At 42.8% G+C, this 18,481-nt stretch overlaps 1 protein-coding gene across 1 annotated transcript in view; it reads right to left on the minus strand.

Annotated features, from left to right (window-relative positions):
• Nucleotides 1–18,190, minus strand: part of pdgfc (platelet derived growth factor c) — a 57,216-nt gene extending 39,026 nt beyond the window's left edge. The window contains exon 1 of the mRNA XM_061047612.1: nucleotides 17,420–18,190. Within this exon, the coding sequence (XP_060903595.1) occupies nucleotides 17,420–17,597 (178 nt within the window). The 5' untranslated portion in view covers nucleotides 17,598–18,190. The remainder of the gene's footprint in view (nucleotides 1–17,419) is intronic.
• Nucleotides 18,191–18,481: the final 291 nt, after the last annotated feature.

The raw sequence follows: 18,481 nt of genomic DNA on the forward strand, positions 1-18,481 counted from the left end.
CTATTATAACTCATTGTAAATCATATTAAGTAGCATAGTGTCCATGTATTGGTCTTCTCTCATAAGCTTCAGTTTTTGATATGTAAAGGCACGCACAGATGAAATGTTGGCACGGCTCGAACGTCGGTTTAGACTCATCTGTAAACAAACGCTTCAGAGCAGCAGAGTGATGAGCTGTGTTCAGTATAAAACAAATAGTGGCAGTAAAAGAGTGGTGAAAAAAAATGTTTCATGTTCGCATCAATGCAGACGTGTCAATGATCCGTCAGCATGAGCATGCTGACTACACCAAAAAAAAAAACAAGCCAACTCAGTGACCCGCTTTAAATCCAAGCTAAGGCCTGTCAACAGATGTGACGGCAGACAAAGTGTTGAACAAACTTTGGCTGTCAAGGCACAAAAATGAAAGATAGACTCAGACAAACGGAGTTGTGCATGAAAGATCTGCCTTGTCAATGGTGTCTCATTAGCTGGCGTGGTTTCCCGGGGCCGCCGTCTGTAAAAAGCCCTAATTAGAGGCAGCTGAACAGATGTAAGATATGTGGGGAGGGAAAAGGAGGAGGAAGAGGGGGCTTAACACCTTCTCTGTAAACTGGTAGGTAACCTGTCACACACTCCTCTTACAGAGTGCCCCTCTCTCTCTCTCTCTCTCTCTCCCTCTCTCTTTCTCTCTCTCTCTCTCGCTCTCTCTCTCTCTCTCTCAGCGTTACTCATTCAGAAGGCGTCCTGTTCGAGCTGTAATCAAACGATCTTCCCTGTGAAGAAGAAAATGGAGTGTGAAAAGTCTCTGAGCGATAGAGAGACACTTACATGTTAACATTCTGCTCGGGGCCTTCCTTATAGCTTCAACATGCTATTCTATAGAATACAAATAACACAGGTCATGCATTATTTATTGAGCCTGCACAGTAAATGGATGTTTTTTGCTGCACTAAATACAGATCAACTGTTAAGCAAACATTCTGAATGGCTCCATTTATCCGCAATTTTTTTTTTCCCTTCATGATTGATCGTCCGTTGTGTGCAGGACTGGATAAATCAGCAGCAGTTGTTAACAGGGAGCGCAGATGCATTAGAACGGCTTCAGATGTTTGGTGTGTGATTTAGGCCCGGCTGAGGCAGATCAATCTGAGAAACAACACACTTTGACACAACGACACACAAAGCCATCTATTTCATCAGACGGGATCCCCCTCTGGGCAGCCTTTCTTAAACTGCACCACTTTTAGATAAGAGAAGGCCAAAAGAAAAGAGGAATACATATGAGACACGGCATCGTTGCTTACATCACCGTGGTTGATACATGAGTTTTGACACAAAGCAAGAAACCACAGACAGCGAAGATAAGACCACAGCCATGTTTGTTATCGCCCGACCGATATGGGATTTTTGGGGCTGATACCGATATCGATATTGGGGAGAGAAAACAGCTGATACCGATATATCAGCTGATATCTTTCTTAGATTTTTGTTCGTTCTGTAGAGATGGATAGATTAAAACACATTTATTGCATTGATCCCTCAAATGCGGTTTTCAAATAATTGTGGAAAAGATATTTAACGAAGACAAGATGGTCACTCAACTGGAAAGTGCATCACCGCTTGACACTCTGGAGAGTGATAACGCTTGTTTTAATCCATATAGCGCCCTCTGCTGGTGAAAGAGAACTGCTAGTGTAATACAATGCTACTCAAATTAAATTATATTTGACTGGTGAATAACTCCATCGATATCGGCACATACCTCCAAAAAAGTAGCCGATACCGATAGTCACTGTATAAGCTAATATCGACCGATATTATCGGCTGGCAGATTAATCAGTCGCACTATTCTTGACACTTGACCGTTTTTTGGTCAGGCTACTTAAATAACTAAGAACCATTGCGGCTCCTGATGGCATTGAAAAAATAATGCGACAAAAAATTGCAACTTTCACTGCAATGTTTGTGGAAAGTTGCAGCAAAAATCAAGCAATTTAGAAAATAAAGAAAAGATAGCGTTATTGTCATTGAAAAAAGAGTATAGCACAATTAAGAGTGCTGAATATGAAATGGTGCAAGACAATCAGTAAAGACAAACAAGTAAAAAAAAAGGCAACAGACGAGCCGCTGCGTCCTTGTGCGCCGCCATCTCTCAATAATTTATTTCCCATTAATCACAAAAAAGGCCATTCATTCCTGGAGGGGCTCGTAATATGTGTGTTTTTCCTTTCCCCTAATAAACCAAACCTGAGTTGTGTAGCAAACTTCCCTGCATATATCATTTTAATTATCAACTGGACAAAGCATTTCTAGTATCACAATCTCAATCTCATCTCATCTATTTGAGACCAAAAACACAATATTTATCTGCATTCAAGATGAAAAGGCTTTGAGCCCACACAATGTTTTTGGAGCATTTGAAGACTATTCCAGGGGTTTCCAGTCTTTCCCCTTGTTTTTATTGGCTTGTCTCCAGCTATAAAACTACATTTTGCTACCAACAAACAGGCCTTTCTTGCAGGCGACATTTGCAGTTGTCAGTCACAGGACTAACTAATATCTGCAGGCTGCACTGCATAACGTCGTGCCAAAGCTGCCTTCCCTCTGCTCTCTGTACTCTGCCCCATTGGCACAGCTTACTGGCACACCTTAATGGAGCACAGCCATAATACAGTTATTATTTACACCTGCACTTTTCCTGTTATGACAAGTCAAAGTGTGTGCTGTAATAAATGCCTATTAGGCTTAAGACTTTTCGGTTTATTATCATTTATTTCTGAACAGAAGATTCCAAATACAGCTTTCCAGTGAATTGCAGTACGCCTAATGCCTCCAACAACGCCTCCTGCTTTTGGTGCAGCATGGAATTGGGGGGGCACAGACGGCCCAGCGGTTAGGTGGTGCACCATCTACAGAGGCTGTAGTCTTCAAAGCAGGCGGCCCGGGTTCAAGTCTGACCTGTGGCTCCTTTCCAGCATGTCATCCCCCCCCTCTCTCTCTCTCTCTCTGTCCCTGGTTTCCTACTCTACTTCTTCTTATCTATTCCATTTGTGTTATTTTAGATCCTTTTCCGACTTGCCCGCATTTTCCCCACTTGACTGCATTTCTCATATTTGAATGCATCAGCTGCTATTACGCTTTGCAATATCTGGGCAATGATCCACTTCATCTCTGCACCATCGCACCAAATGCCAACCAGATTTAGATCCTCTTTTAATCAGCTGGTATGTTACAGTTACACGCACTTATCATGGCGACCTGTGCGGATACACATCAGTGACCCAACATAGTTCGCCCCTGGCACACGACGCAAAGACTTGTACAAAGAGTGTCGCAAGTAGATGTCCAAGTAATAAGAGAACCAAATGTGGAACATAACTGGGCATCTGTAACTGACTTACGGGAAGTGTGTGCATGTTTCAGGACAGGCCTGGTGAAGAAATACAGTGTACTCTTCCAGTAAATTCATCATTGTTGCCAAGTTATTTTTACATGGTGCAAGGACAGCGGCTCCTCCCGGTGCAACAAAGTGATAGATCGGACATTGTATCATGTTCACCAAAACCGATTTCTCACTGAGGAATTGGGAGATGAATGGTAAGCACCAGGATATTACATTTACAGCTGCTCATAAAAAAAACATTTTGAAAATCATTGAATGGGTATTAAAGTCCCTCCATTGCCTTTTCTCCTTTTTTTATTGAGTGTTGCAGTCGAGTCAAATTCCAGATCACCTTATGTAGAATCTACCAAAGTTACATGGCAGGAAGGTGCAGCTGGTGCCACAGAACAACATCCTGTTTCACAGAGCAGCTGGCTCCAGTAAGAAGTCAATTCATTCCTATGTTATTAAATGGAGATGGAGCAGATTCAGTTTAACGGGCTGAAACACACAAATATGGACACACACACACACAGTTGGCCAAATCATTCCAGCCAGTCATAAGACCTGGTAGCTAATGTACATTTTCATTCCATTTGGGCCGTAGAAATGGATACCCTCCCGTGGGGATCCGAGTGTAAGCATGCCGAGGCAGAGCGTATCCAGTCTGCACCCAAAACCTATTTGTGCTTCAGGAAAAGCCATACATTCTCAAAATAGTATGTGTGATTGGGTTACCGTCTCTCTATGCCACTGGCATCGCGTCGTATATCACGTCTCACCATGTGCTAGGTGACATAATCCAGGCAGCATGGGACGGCGCTGCGCTGATGATTACTGGGACAGGTGTGTGTTTTATTTCCCCCCTCCTAAATGCATGAGAGCTGGGATATTTCACATCCTCCATTTAATAGCTCCTGGTTCTTTTCTCACTCTCCTCCGATGGCACATTAAGAAGACACAGTGCTGGTTTGATTTCCATGGACATGCATGACTTATGGGTTGGTATTCTGAGTATTGAAGGTAATGGGAACTGAAAGCAAAGGGGAGAACGTCTCCTTATGATCTTTGGAGGGCACGGCTGTTTGAGTGATGATGCGCTGCAGGGATGCACAGGGTGATACATGAGCAATGCACGGAGGAGAAAGGCCTTTCAGTTAAGATTTACATTTACTATGCATACATGACCTTCAGCCCAAACCACCCTGTCAAACAAGCCCCGTGTCACAGCATCCCTGACCTCATACGCACACTACCAAGACCATTAAGTGGATAACCAAGACCAAGTGCCTAAGCGGTCTTTCTACAAGCATCACTTTGTTGGTGTTTATCTTCAACTGACAACTTACTCTCAATCAGCTCTTTGTTTTGCCAAAGACGTTTCAACCATTATACAGTATATATTGCTGTGACCGCTACTGTTTCAGAGAAGAGGAACCAGGTCACTTTGTTGGGCGTTATTGATTATGGGAGTGGATTAAGCATCAACTGGCTTACTCGCCAAAAACAGACACCTCATTTAGACCATTTTAGAGGCATTATGATACATGGTGGTACTAATCTGATATTTAAAAAACATACCGTAAATCTTCAAATAAAAGCCCATCCCAATTTTTAAGCCCGGTCCCGTTTACTGGCCTTGTGTTGCTGCACATTTTGACAACTAAAGGCAGCTCTCTATTAGAGGCCCCCATGAGTTAAGTGTCGATTAGTTTGGGGATCTAAAATCCCCGACAGAGCAGCAGGCTGGTAAGGATGGGCTGTCTTATAAAGCAATATTAAAAAAGTGATTTTAATTTATTTTTTGAATGTGTTGAGATCCTAAATTTGTGCACATTTAAATATTCTTATCCGGTGTAAATTTTAAGTTTTAAAGTCTTTCCTATCTTTGCTGTGCACAAGTTGTTTTTGAAAGTTATTAAAGGCTCATATCGCTTTGACTGGCCTGATATTTGAAGTGTTACGGTTTGTAATTATACAAATCCAGATCGATATTTGCAAATATATGAAATGAGACAGAAAACACAGGTCAAAGTTTGACCTGACAAGAATGCACAACCCCGTAAATTAAAACAGTTTACAACACAAACCTCAGCAGTAGTATGAAGTAAATCCATTTAATAACTGCACAGATGACGATACTGTGTTTTGTCCTTCATTGTGTTGTTGACTAAGATAATCATCAAGCCTTTTCCACAAATACCTCATATCTTCTCTAAATACAGCCAACACTTGTAATGTGCACAATAATGTTTCATTTCAGTTTAATGCTCTAACTGGAGTCACAACTTCATTTAATTCTCTGTTTCACTGCTCAAAATATGACTTCTCATCACATCCACAAAGAGGTTTTTAATATGCATCCCAATCTGTACGAGGCTTCTCATGCATCAGTCACTCTCCCTGCTGCTTTCTAAAATTAGCATCACTAATGACGGTGCTTGATAACCATGAAATGTCTCTGCTGCATCTGATGAATCCAGTATCTCGATTTCACACATGCAGAACGCTCCAGGTCTTAATGAAAGCAGCTGAGTTTGTTTTCTGCCTACAGGGACGGGGTTTTTTTAACACTGTGACATCGAAGACGGTTTCTGCCATCAAAGAGTGTGGTTACATGTTTACAGGGTAACTGGGAAACTCTTGGATGAAATAGTGAAATGCAACCTAAAGGAATTTTTTCATTGATTAAAGTTGAACACGAGGAAGCAGCGAGCAAAACCTTTGGGTCATTTAAAGGTTAGAATAATTAAATGTTTTCTTTTCTTTATTTTGCTCATTTTCACAATAATTAACTTCTATTTTCCACAAATGGAAGAAGAATCTTACATGACTAAGGCCCCGTGTCCACTCTCTGAGCGTTTTGTTCAATGAGCAGAGAGCGTTTGCAGTATTAGGCGGTCGCCTGGACAAAAAGACCAGCGGCCATCATAATTTTTCTGAGCGCTCCGCCTTTTTTGTGCAGTCGCTCTGGGCGCTCAAGTTGAACATATTTCAACTTTTCAGAAAGGCGCTGTTGATGTCATCAGCGCTCTTTTCCAAATGTATGACATTCCCTGTAGTTTCGCCGCCTACATATCGTGTCTTGTATCCACATCCTCTTTGCTCCGTGTCTGATCGGGAAATAAAACATGCAGTAAAAAGTAACGGAGCAGTGTCAGTCATACAGCGGTCGATGTCAACAGACTGTTGTCATAGAGACAGGACGGACGTGCAGCACTTTTCTTCTCAGTGCACAAACGCTTCATGCAAACGCTCCCAAGTGCACAGCAAACTATTTTCTGCACAGAAACAAAACGCTAGGTGGACACGGGGCCATCAGGGGATTTTTAATGATGAAAATCACCACTTATAAGATCGTTAATGAATTATTCTTGAACATATCATTTTGCAATCCATTTTCATTGAAATATAAAGCGCTTGATTTATGAGTCTTTTGGAGATTGAACCACTTTTATCCGTCCTATTTTCAAGCCTTTTCTCCTCTTCCCCATAAAAGACACAGCTGTGGGATTCTTCAGCACTTGATCTGGTTCAAGCTCCCTGTCAATCAAACTGCAAGGTGATGCCCCGTGAATCCCAGCGAATTGAAGACCGGAGTCATAACAGGACACTTTGAAATACCTCTCTGATGGGAGGTGATGACATCTGCCAAACTATGCAGACATGCCCTCCAGAGACGGAATCCAAGGTCAACTCATCTCGCTGCCAAGTCTTTTTAGCCCGTTGGAATTCAGATCGCCGTGAGACGAAAACAATGCCCACAGGACAACCGAGGGTTTTTTTTAAAAAAAGCAGTGATATACTGGCAGAGTCTCAAACCCTCACAGCCTCAGGTCAAATCCAACCCTCTATCAATGGAAGCTTCTGTTTAAGAGGGAATCAGTTGTGTAACAAAGAATGATAATTATTCCTGCCAGCTTTTATAGGAGATCAAACAATCTTTCAGGGCTCGTCGTTTTTTTTTTTCATACCTTCAGTTTTTTTTAAACCACATAGTTGAGGGGATTAATTCAATGGCTTGCCTTGGCCTGCTTGGTTTAATGCAAGCGGCTCTTCCAAAACCCTGAATACAACAGGAAAGGCATGGAAGCATAGAGCTGCCAACCAGGGGGAATTCTTTCACCCAAGACCAGAAACACCAATCAGTAACTATTGACACTGCTCCACCGTCAAACACTAACATTTCTAAAAAGCCACTCTAGTCAATTATTGTCTTTCCACTGCAAGCTCCGAATTGTGCCACCAGCGCCACTTTGCTCTGCTCTGTGGCGCCAACAGAATAGAATAGAATAGAATAGAATGACTTCATTGATCCCAAACTGGGAAATTGTGGCGTTACAGCAGCAGGTTATCCAAACACACAATATTAGCAAAAAACACAATATTAGCAAATTTAAACACAATATAATATTAAATACAAAGTAAATAAGCACTAAAAATATCAAAACTAAGAATGGGAATATATACAACCAGGATTTAACTTAGCATTACTAGTCTTTAAAGACCGCCTTGTGTACGGACTATGTGAGAACTGGGGGTTATTGTGAATGAGGTTTGTTAAACTGTCAATTATAATGTGATACTAATAATTTTTGTTACTGTTGTGGCAGCAATAGGCCTCCGTAGTAATCTGACATCTGCTGAATTTGATCTTGAGGAGTGCGTTGGGTTCAATCCTGCACCGTGACTCAGATGAGGATAGCCTGCTGTGTTTTCTAAAGTCCTTCAGACCCGTTAAAATATTGATCCCGCCTGCCTTTGTAGACGTGTTGTTGACCTGAAACAGCAATGTCAGAGCGAGCAGTAAAGCCGGAGGTCAGAGCGGTAAAAAAAGTAAAAGTAGAAAGGTAAAGTGAGCAGAGGAAACAATGCTAACTCACAGTGAAAGACGGGTATTTGCTCTGACAAGCAACCTTGACTTAAGGCAGACAGACTCCACCCTTCATGTTTAGACTGCAGCAGACAGACTTTTTCCTCCGCCCGTCAGAATCAATGTCAGCGCGAGGACTATTTACAGTTCCTTGTTTAGAAGTCTAAATTTATATACAGTTCAGTTTTTCTGCTCTGGGAGTCTCAAAGGCGTGCACTCGACTCTCAAAATCGCTCATTTTTCTTTCTGCCTGCTTTTTTATTCAGTCTGTTTTATGCTGCTTTGCTCTGTGCCAGCTGGTCACACTGCAGCTACTCGAGTCATTGTGCAGAAACAGCTGATAACATTCACCAAGTCCTTCCGCTTAGGAAACCAAATCGTGTTTCAATTTGAGTAATTTCATCTCGACGATAAGAAAAAAAAAAGAAGCATAATAGAGAAGAGCTATGTGTGTTTATTTTTTTCTTGTGAGAAAAAGGGATGATATAAAATCTTTACAGCTGCCAATGACACGGTGGCTTTCAGCACTTTGCGGTTCCAATGAAAAAGCGTCAGAACCCAAACACTTGAGATGATATTGCCACGCTGACTATCCTTATCTGCACACTGGGAATATTTCAGAAAGTGGATTTCTTATTGGAGTGCAGCTGACGGAGGGCCGGACAAAGAAACCACTACAGGAGCCAAAAACTGATAAGAAACCAAAAGGAGGAGGAAGACCACATAAAAGATATTACTGAAGGGCTTTTATATATCCAGGCTATATTTGCTGAGCATGAGTGTGTTTTCCTCACCAACACCCTGCTTTCCATTCAGACACTTTCTGACACACCTCGGAGCTGCAGGTACACCCACTGACCTTCGGTTAGTTGCCGAGCAGTAGCTCTGGGTTAAGTGTCTGACTCCAGGGCACTCTGGCAGTCACTTCTACAATCAGGGTGTGCAAAGCAAAATGATTGAACAGCTGGAGGACAAAGCAGAGGAGTGAGCACCTACAGAGCTGGAAATGTACAAGAGTTTGTGGGACACAAAACACTGAATATTGCACTTGTACAAATATTAAGATAACGACACAATAATCCTGTTTTTTGGGGGGACTTGGGTGTTACTTCATTAAGCCGTCGCCGACCAAAGGATTGACTGCAAACAAAGAAAAGTTCACCATTCAGCCGACCCAGACAGACTCGGTGTCTGCTGGGAAACCTTTTCTCCTCCGGTAGAGCTTAAACCTGTGACCCAGATCCTTTTTGGGAAACTCCCTCGGCTGATTGAGGAGGTGGGAGAGAGATGGTGGGTGCTCTCGCTGCCTGAAATGACAAACAGCAGGCAGGCGGTGGCATGCTTTGCTTGCCAAATACAGCACTCAAAGTTCAAATAGTGCTGACAGGGGAAACATAGTGTTATCCCGGGTCCCCCCCCCCCCCCTCTCTGGAGTGAGATGCTGAAGGGGAAAAAACTCCAGTAGACATAGACCTTCCTGTATTCAGGGGTGGAGGGTTCTTATATCTTGGAAAAATCATAACTGCAGATTCTGTTTTTTTTTTTTGTTTTCTTACCTTTACTGAATGTTTACATGGGGACTGATGTGTAAAGTGACTTTTGAGGTAGACATGCAGCTGAAACCAGTTAGCTGATCCCATGAAATAGTAGCTTGACTTCCAGGAGAAAATGAGAACTAATGCTCCTCTTTTAAAATATGCGCCTTCCATCAGACTAAAGTGATATACTCGGTGTAATTGTTGCCCTTCTTCGCTTCCTGCCGAGTTCAATCTGCATCCGAGCCGTCCATTTTCTTTGATGGTTTTAATTCAGCCAAGCATACCGGCTTCAATTGCAACCGGCCACTACAATGATTAACTGCATAGTGCTGCATTCATTCATTCAGGCATATCCATCAAAGTGCGGCCTCTTCTCGCTGGAAACGAGCTTTCCCAGGGACGCAGGCTCAGGAAACATCTGACCTGTGTTAAAGAACGAACGGAGCGGCCAGTTGTGTTTCGCTGGTTTTAAGAGGCGTATCGTACTTTTGAATTAAGACAGCGAGTTAAGCACTATGGAAACCACTTACAAAAACACAGTTGGAAACTTGAACGCCAGCTGGCCACACTTGTAGCCGCCAGCGGTCGAGGCTTGAACATACAGCGTATAAATCTCTATAAATCTTTATGTTTGGTCTCGTCAGGAGGGATTTGAAAGAAAACCGGATGAGGAGTGAAACTTCAGATGCCGATGTGATTTCCTAAAGAAAGGTGCCGGACTTTGTATGAAAGAAAAACTTTGGATCTAAATATGTCAGACTAGCAGAGTGGACGAGAACGCTTTACTTTTACCACTGTAGTACATTCCTGTTTGACAATAATCCAGACACATTCAAGCCTCCGGAGTAAATGTATGATGCAGTTTGTCCGTGCATGGCTGGGTATAAATGGGCTAGCAGGGTTTAGCTCTCCCTTTTTTATAGAATGAAGATGAGAAAATTATTCTTCTAATAACTTACAATTGAATGTTTTGAATTGTGGTGGAACTTAGAGCAGCAGCCAAACTTAATAGGCCGTACAAAAAATGAGCCAACGATGAGTGCTGTAGCATCGTCTTCCATTCACTCCCATGGTGTAAATGAGTGACAGGTGTCATTTGTGCTGAACTCATTCAACGCTCAGGCCAACAACGTTTGAGTGAGGACACAACTGCAGGGTTACAGACTGTAGGGATGCTGAGAAACCAACGTAGCACAGCTCAAGAAACTATTTTGCCTGGCTTCTTAAGTGAAAAGTACAGAGACTCTGCTGCAACGGCTCCTCCTTACCTAAACGCTCTCATCCAGGTCTACACTCCCTCCCGCCCACTACGCACGGCCAATGACGGGCGTCTTCACAACAGGGTCCTAAGACGCTAACTAGACTCGTCTCCTCTGTCGCCCCCTGGCGGTGGAACCAACTTCCAAACTCCATTCGATCTGCAGAGTCCCTCTGCACCTTTAAGAGAAAGCTAAAGACCCAGCTCTTTATGAACACCTACGACCTTAATGATGATGATGTGCATCAAGGGGCGCTGGTAGCCTCGTGGTTAGTGCGCACGCCTCATGTACAGAGGCTAAAGTCCTCAAGGGCGGGCAGGCGGACCTGGTATGAATCCAACCTGTGGCTCCTTTCCCACCTGTCATTCCCCCTCTCCCTCTCTCTCTCTCCCTGAATTCTGACTCTATCTGCTGTCCTGTCTCTCCAATAAAGGCACTAAAAGCCCAAAAATGAATCTTTGAAAATAATAATAATCATAATTCTAATGTTTATCTTTTATTTTTATTATCAGAAGTTGTAATTGTTATTAGTATTTCCCTTTTCCTCTTGATATTATTTATATAATGAACACTATTATTGCTGTAGTCTCACTGAGAGATCCATAAATCTTATCTAATGTTAGATTAGCTTTCCTAACAGTTACCGTTGTTTACTCAGAGCCCCTGTGAGGAGCCTTTAGCTGGTTATGAAACAGACTGAAACTCGAAGTGCTGCCTCTGTTTGACATGACGTGATGAAAGCAAATGAGAGCATCCGTGTCACGAATGACTGATTTTCTATATCGTAGTTTTTAGTGCCTGTTTCCACTGCCCTGGGGAAGCTGTCAGACGAGCACGCTATAGAAACAACCTTATTTGTCACAGAAAGTAAACCATGATGAGTGATACTATAAAATGTTTAGAAAAAGCAGGACGACATTTTTTATTTTTTTGCCAGTAAACACATATTACACATTAGGGCTGGAAGTCTTAGGGTGTCTCAGGATTCGATTGAGAATCTATTTTGGATTCTAAACGATTCTGGATTCATGATTCAAAGTCTATTTTTGAATTAGTATACTTCAGGATCTACTCAAGTCATCTATGAGACTGACTGGATTTCGATTTTAACATATCTCAAAGTAATACCGCTTTGTCTACAGGGGTCACCAAAGTCAAGACAGACTTAAAGTTCCCCACAGGACCTTTAAAGGCAGGGTGATCATTTTCAAAATCATGCTAGATTTTGAAAGTAGCATTCCCCCAGTGCTCCGTCTACACCCCCTCCCCTCTGTGCTCCCTCTAAAGCCACGCCCCCTCACTTACATGCACGAGCGCCGTTGCTCCAGAAGTGGACCTCAGCTCATCTCTGTCATTGTGTAGAAACTACGTCGTCTCATGTTTCATTCAGAGGTAAGTAAACTCACAGTATAAACTCCTAAAGTCATCGGTGATGAGCTTTGAGTGTGGACTAGAGCACGCAAGAGGTAGAGAGCGAGCAGGGAGACAGGGAGGCGTGTGATTGGTTCATCAGATCGGTACCTCGTGGCAGACATTGGTTGAAGTTAACTGCTACAGATGACGGATTTTCCTCGTTCCTTTTTCAGAGAACATGAGTTATTAATTTCTGTCAGGACCTAAAGACAATTTCACCCAGAATCTTAAAAAGTGGATCTGGAGGAAATTACCAACCCTGCCTTTAACTAACTGAGGAACCCATTAATGACTAACAGGTCCACTTTGAGAGTGTGTGAGTAACAACAGTTCTCAGTGATCCCAGAATGAATGAACTACACCTGAAACAGTCATTACAAGGCCACCCACTCTCTTTCCTGCCTCAAAGTCCTAACTGCTTTCTTGTCTGCATCATAACCTAATGAATGCACAATGCACCTCTATATCTTCAACCTTTCATGTACGTATGTAGACGAGGAAAACTACACATGGTCCGCACGGGCCTGTGACCCCCACGACCCCATTTTTCCTCCCATAATCTCGTAATCTTTAGTGGAACAGCCGCCTCTGTGATCATTGGCAGGTCTTGCACGTTGCATACCTTCCTCGAGCAGCACTCGGAGGGGGGGCTGGGGAGTGTATTTGTGAGAATATATGCAGGTAATCCGCATCCCCCTACTAATATCTGCAGCCGGATTCTTCTTATAAGACCTGAGCCTGTGTTTATGGGTGGGCTAGGTGAGCGATTAAGTACAGTCAGACCAACCCTGAGGTGATCTGTGTGATAGGGGAAGCTGAGATGAATCTTGATCTGGATGTGAAGTGTTATACAAGTACGGTCACTGCTAGCAAATCACAGTCTAATGGAAACACCGGAGTATGAAGAAAGTCCATCTTAGTGTAATGGAACACATTTATACCGCTGTTTATTTATAGGCTTGAAGACAGGGTGCAGCTATACTTTTATTATGATAAGTCTGTCTGAGTCTATTTGCTTAACAGGGAGGAAAACACTGACTGAACGGACTATAAAAAGAGGAGTACATCAGACAGGCACATTATAAGACCTGTATTTTCACAACAAATCACAGCTCTCTTACTAACCTATCAGGTACATGCACATTGTATTTATTTTCCAAAAGCTACCATGAAGAAACCTGGTGCTCTCTGTGGTTCAGGTCCTCGTTACTCATGTTAGATTTAGGAAACAAGAACACTACCTTAAAGCTCCTGTGAGGAGTTATTTTTTTAACCCTTTTGTATCATCCGTTTTTACGACCCTTTTGAGTAAAAAAGAATAAATGTCCGCTTCCAAAAACATTCATAAAGATGTTAAATATCACACTTGTTTGGTTTGAATCATTTAATGAACTTCAGTCTTTTACAAAAGATAGCAAAGGATTCTCAATCGTCTGATATTAGCGGGCTAATATCATCAAAGCGGTATTGTTATTGGCTTATTGCAGCATGTTTTTTTGTTGAATCTTTAATGGATGAAACGATGAATGGGATTATCTAGAAATGGTTCCATAAAATTTGTCCAACTTAGCGAGCTCCAACTGCATCGCTTAAAACACTCTCAGCACTGCCTGCAGCTAATGAAGCAGATGTTCAAACTAGAGATAGGACCGATCTGATCTAATATCGATATCAGGTCCAATCTTGATGTAATTTACGTATCGGATATTGGACTGGCGGTGCCGATCAACGTCACAGGTCAAGAAAGATGGTTGTGCACTTTAAACACACTCAGTTCGCAGCCGAGATACAGACGAGACGGAACAGCTCCTTCTACAGTATATGATCAAAAGTACAATTCTTACACTTCAGTTTAAAATATTGAATTTGAAAACCTGACCGTTGTTGTTGCTTCCTGTTTGTATGTGAAGCCAGCACAATGCAATGCCGGGTTTACCTCACACATTACAACAACAACAACAACAACAATAGCATTATTAGTTTGGTATCAGTACATATGAATTGGATCGGATCTGAACTGAAAAAAGTGGATCGTGCATCTCTAGTTCAAACCCATGCAGAGCTTAATCCACACTTAAACTGGTTGACGATAAATATTCTTAAGTAAAAGAAGAAGTTTAAGAAGACAGCCTTCGAGCTACATTTGTACCACAGCTGCTAAATCAGTGCACTATCCACTTAGAACATTTCTCGGCCGCCCAAATGGAAATTAGTCAACTTTTCCCCTTTTAATATCAGTATGTTGTACATGGTCATGAACATCATGAACACATGATCCCTGAGTCCTAAAATACAAAAACTTCCCTTGTACAGTAATTATGAGAAAGAGACATTTTCTCACAAGAAAATTGTAGACCTAGCTAAAGATTGCGGTTGTGGTCGGAGAAAAAATGGCGTTTGCTTTCAGCCATATTTCATTAGTGCATATGCAGACGTCATTTGTAGCCAAAGTTTTTCCTTATTAACCATGAAATCTAATCGCCATGTGGTGAACACATGTAAAAATGTCGTGCCAGACATGTTATTGTAACGAAAGCCTCGGTGATGGAGGAAGGAAACGTTCACATTATTTATGACCACAAAACTTTACATTTACACTTTAGAGTTCAAACCCATTCGCTGAGCCTTTTTCAGCCTTTTGTCTGAATCATTTACGGTGACAGATGGTTTACCCCGCACAGCGCTGGCCCCTCTATGGGAGAAAAGCCCCCTGTGATATCTTATGGAGTCATCAGCAGCCGCTTGCCAAGTTTAATACGACTGGGGACCGTAACTCTCCAGGCAACTACTACTAAACATGCCAGACAGGTTCTGGCTCTCTCGCCCGCCTCAGATCGATATCAAATTGTCTCGCAGAGCATCAGCAATCAAGCGTGCCAGAACAGTGAGCAGCCCAGTCAAAGGTTACAGACGGCCGAGCCGGCTTCACCCTCAGCCAATGTGTGACCGCTGTTTTAAAGAGTTCTTTGACAGTTTAACATCCCCCCCTCCCTCACCCCCCCTCCTTCACCCCTCTCCCTTCCTCCTCCTCCTCCCCGTTGTTTTCCTTTCTCAGCCGTCCTGATTAAACCTGGAGATCCCGGCGGGAGGCTCTGATTTCCCAGCCCTCACTGTTACTGTAGTGAAGTCAGCGCTGCGTGTCCTCACACAAGGCCAGTCGAAGCCAGCGGCTGTAGAGGAACGGGGTAATGAATGAAGTTTTGAGCACGGCAACATCTGCAGGATACGGGCACGCTGTGACTTTGAACTGTACCCTGTGAGGTCCTGCTGACTCTTTATGTTGTCCTGTAAATCTGCCAATATGTCCAATACTGTATTCTATTTGCTTAATCAATGCTTCAGAGATCAGATAAGTCATTAACAACTTTTAAGAAAATGGAAATGAACTTTAAGCAATGTCTTTGTCTTTTAAGCATTTTAATAAATCAAGAAGACACCTGATGCACTTTGCTTCTCAAAGGGGGTAAAAAGGACATCTGGACCATTTTAATAACACGGATTAAAAGGTGGGCTAGAGGTCATAGGATGGGTCTCTTTGATTAATAAAGGAGCTTAAAACACAAAGAAAGGGACATTGGAGGAGAACAGCCAAAAAATAGCCATAAAACCGGTATTATATCAACCAACAATAGAGCTATTGATTACAGATATGTTGCGTTTAAATCTTAATAAGTTCAGTTTTCATGCCTAGGCCCATTGACTAAAGCATTGGTTCCCAACCTGGGGACTGGGTCTCCCTAAACCGGGCACCAAAGATCCCAGTGGAGGCGTGAGGCTCTGCCTGCTCTGAGGTTGTCAGAAGTTGACTTCAACATATTGACAAAAAAAAAGGCAACACACTAGAGAGTCTATTCAACGGTCTGTGGATAAAACTGTGCAAAGAAAGAAACATGTTTCCTCACTCCAAAGTATCAGGGTAATATTCACCCACATTTAGAATCACAGGTTACAATGACATCTACTTTTTGTGTTTGACAGGGATCACTTTGTTCATGTGGGTCTTGCAGGGGTCTTCACCACTGGACTAAAGCATGCAGTGGATTTGTTACAAGTCACTCAAAGGTGTAAAGGTTGGCAACTTTGTTGTCATTCAATTATTGGAAGTGAATGAACGAATCTTTGTTTTTGTGTCTGGTCTTTCAACACGGCCCATCCCTTCCAGGATTATTCAGACACATTTAAAGAAAACTTTCCCTAGTGCCATCACAGTGACATAAAAACGAAACAAATACCAATTTGGGGGGGGGGGGGGGGGGGGGGGTTGAGAGCAGAGAGAGAGATAATGTGTTGTGAGTAAAAATATGAAAATCTGTGGATTGAAGTGTTGAGAAATCCAACAGTTGCAGTGAATGTATGAAGTGCATGACTGGAAATCAAAAATCGTGTTTTAGCTTGAAAGAGATGGCACATGTCACACACACACACACACACACACACACACACACACACACACACACACCACAACAACAACTTGAGTGCACAACTGCTTTTGCAGGAAAGCATGGGAGGATGATTGTTTAACTCAGGGGAGATGAACCATCAAGTGACACTAACATGAATGTTACATTAAACATCGACAACTCTTAATTTCTGAGTCTGAGAGTACAGCTCAGCTCAGCTCGGCTCAGTTCAGTTCAGTTGAGAGGGAAAGCAAATTACATCGCCCGGAGCCACTGCTGCTCCTGCTGCATGAATGGAGCCCTTTTTTATGATCAGAGGGAAAAGTTCTCCCGGGGGACCAGGAATTTCAGAGGGTTTTCCCCCCTTAAACATACACGGGTGTACACTTTAAAGGTAAAAGGTAATTTTGCACTTCCTACCCTGGATAATGTAGTTTCAACTGCAATGAAACGCTCTCATTCATCGCACTTTAAACTCAAGCAAGATGTGAACTCAAACGAAATGCAGGAATAAGCTTTTTTTTTTATGTTGCACCCCAAGTTTATGCTTAATGTAAATGTTACACACTCACCGTTCTGCTCCTTTACACTTGGAAGGTGAAACTTGCTGACATGACTTGATTCAGCTTCCGAGCCATACTGTTGGAGAAGCGATGCAAGCAGGAGTAGTAATGAAAGGATCATTTGGATGGAGTGGTGGTTGGCGATCACAAAGCGCTGTAGACAGGACGGTCCTGTATCACCACACATGTGCGTCGTTTACCGGACAGCGGTGCTGTTTGGGGCACATTTGGAGAGGATACACGCAGAGTAGAATCCACATAATCATAACCACCAGTCCATGGGGGAGGAAAAAGTAGAATTTATTGCACCCTCAATCCACTTCCAAGGCTTCCAGACCTGCCGCTTCTGCGCAAAGGACGAGCGCACCTGTTGGTTCTCAGAAAGTTGGAGACTTAGTGGAACAAAGTTTTCCTTGAAGTGATTTTAATCCTGGTGTTAGTTGGAAAAGCGTCCTTATGTGAGCATATCATCTGTGGTGGTAAGAAAAGCACATATGCATGTTGACTAAAGCGCGCGTAGACTCTGTCTGCATAAATCCCCGCTGATCTTTACGCATTACAGCGAAAAGCTCTCACATACACACATACACACACACAGACAGCGGAGGGAGTCCGGCAACATGATACAGTCTGTACCCACAAACCATTCGCAACACCGACACCAAGTTCTGTTGTCTGGCGGGCTCTCGAGTCATAACTTGGTGGAGTCTGAGATGAAATATCGCTGCGCGCAGAGGGGTTGGGTTTTTGGAGACTGCCAACTGACGGCACAACAGGTGCTGTACATAAAGAAGAACTTCCCCAGCGTGGAAGGAAACTCCCCGGCATGTTAACTGTTACGTTGCTGCTCCGTCCAATGAGGTGTTTCACTCACTTTTAGGCGCAAATACAGCCAAACTTGATGTAAACAGTTTCACATGTTTCCAGTAGTTTCCCCCAAAGTGTCTCCAAACTGGGTAAAAGTTAAGCAGCTCGGCACAATGCATGATGAAGACAAACTTGACACACATCATATGAAGCTCTAAGGTAAACTGCTTATTCCACAATAGAAGAATAGCCTTGAACAAGCAA

This window comes from Labrus mixtus, chromosome 10 (genome assembly GCF_963584025.1).
Source record: "Labrus mixtus chromosome 10, fLabMix1.1, whole genome shotgun sequence".
Classification (NCBI taxonomy): Eukaryota; Metazoa; Chordata; class Actinopteri; order Labriformes; family Labridae; genus Labrus; species Labrus mixtus.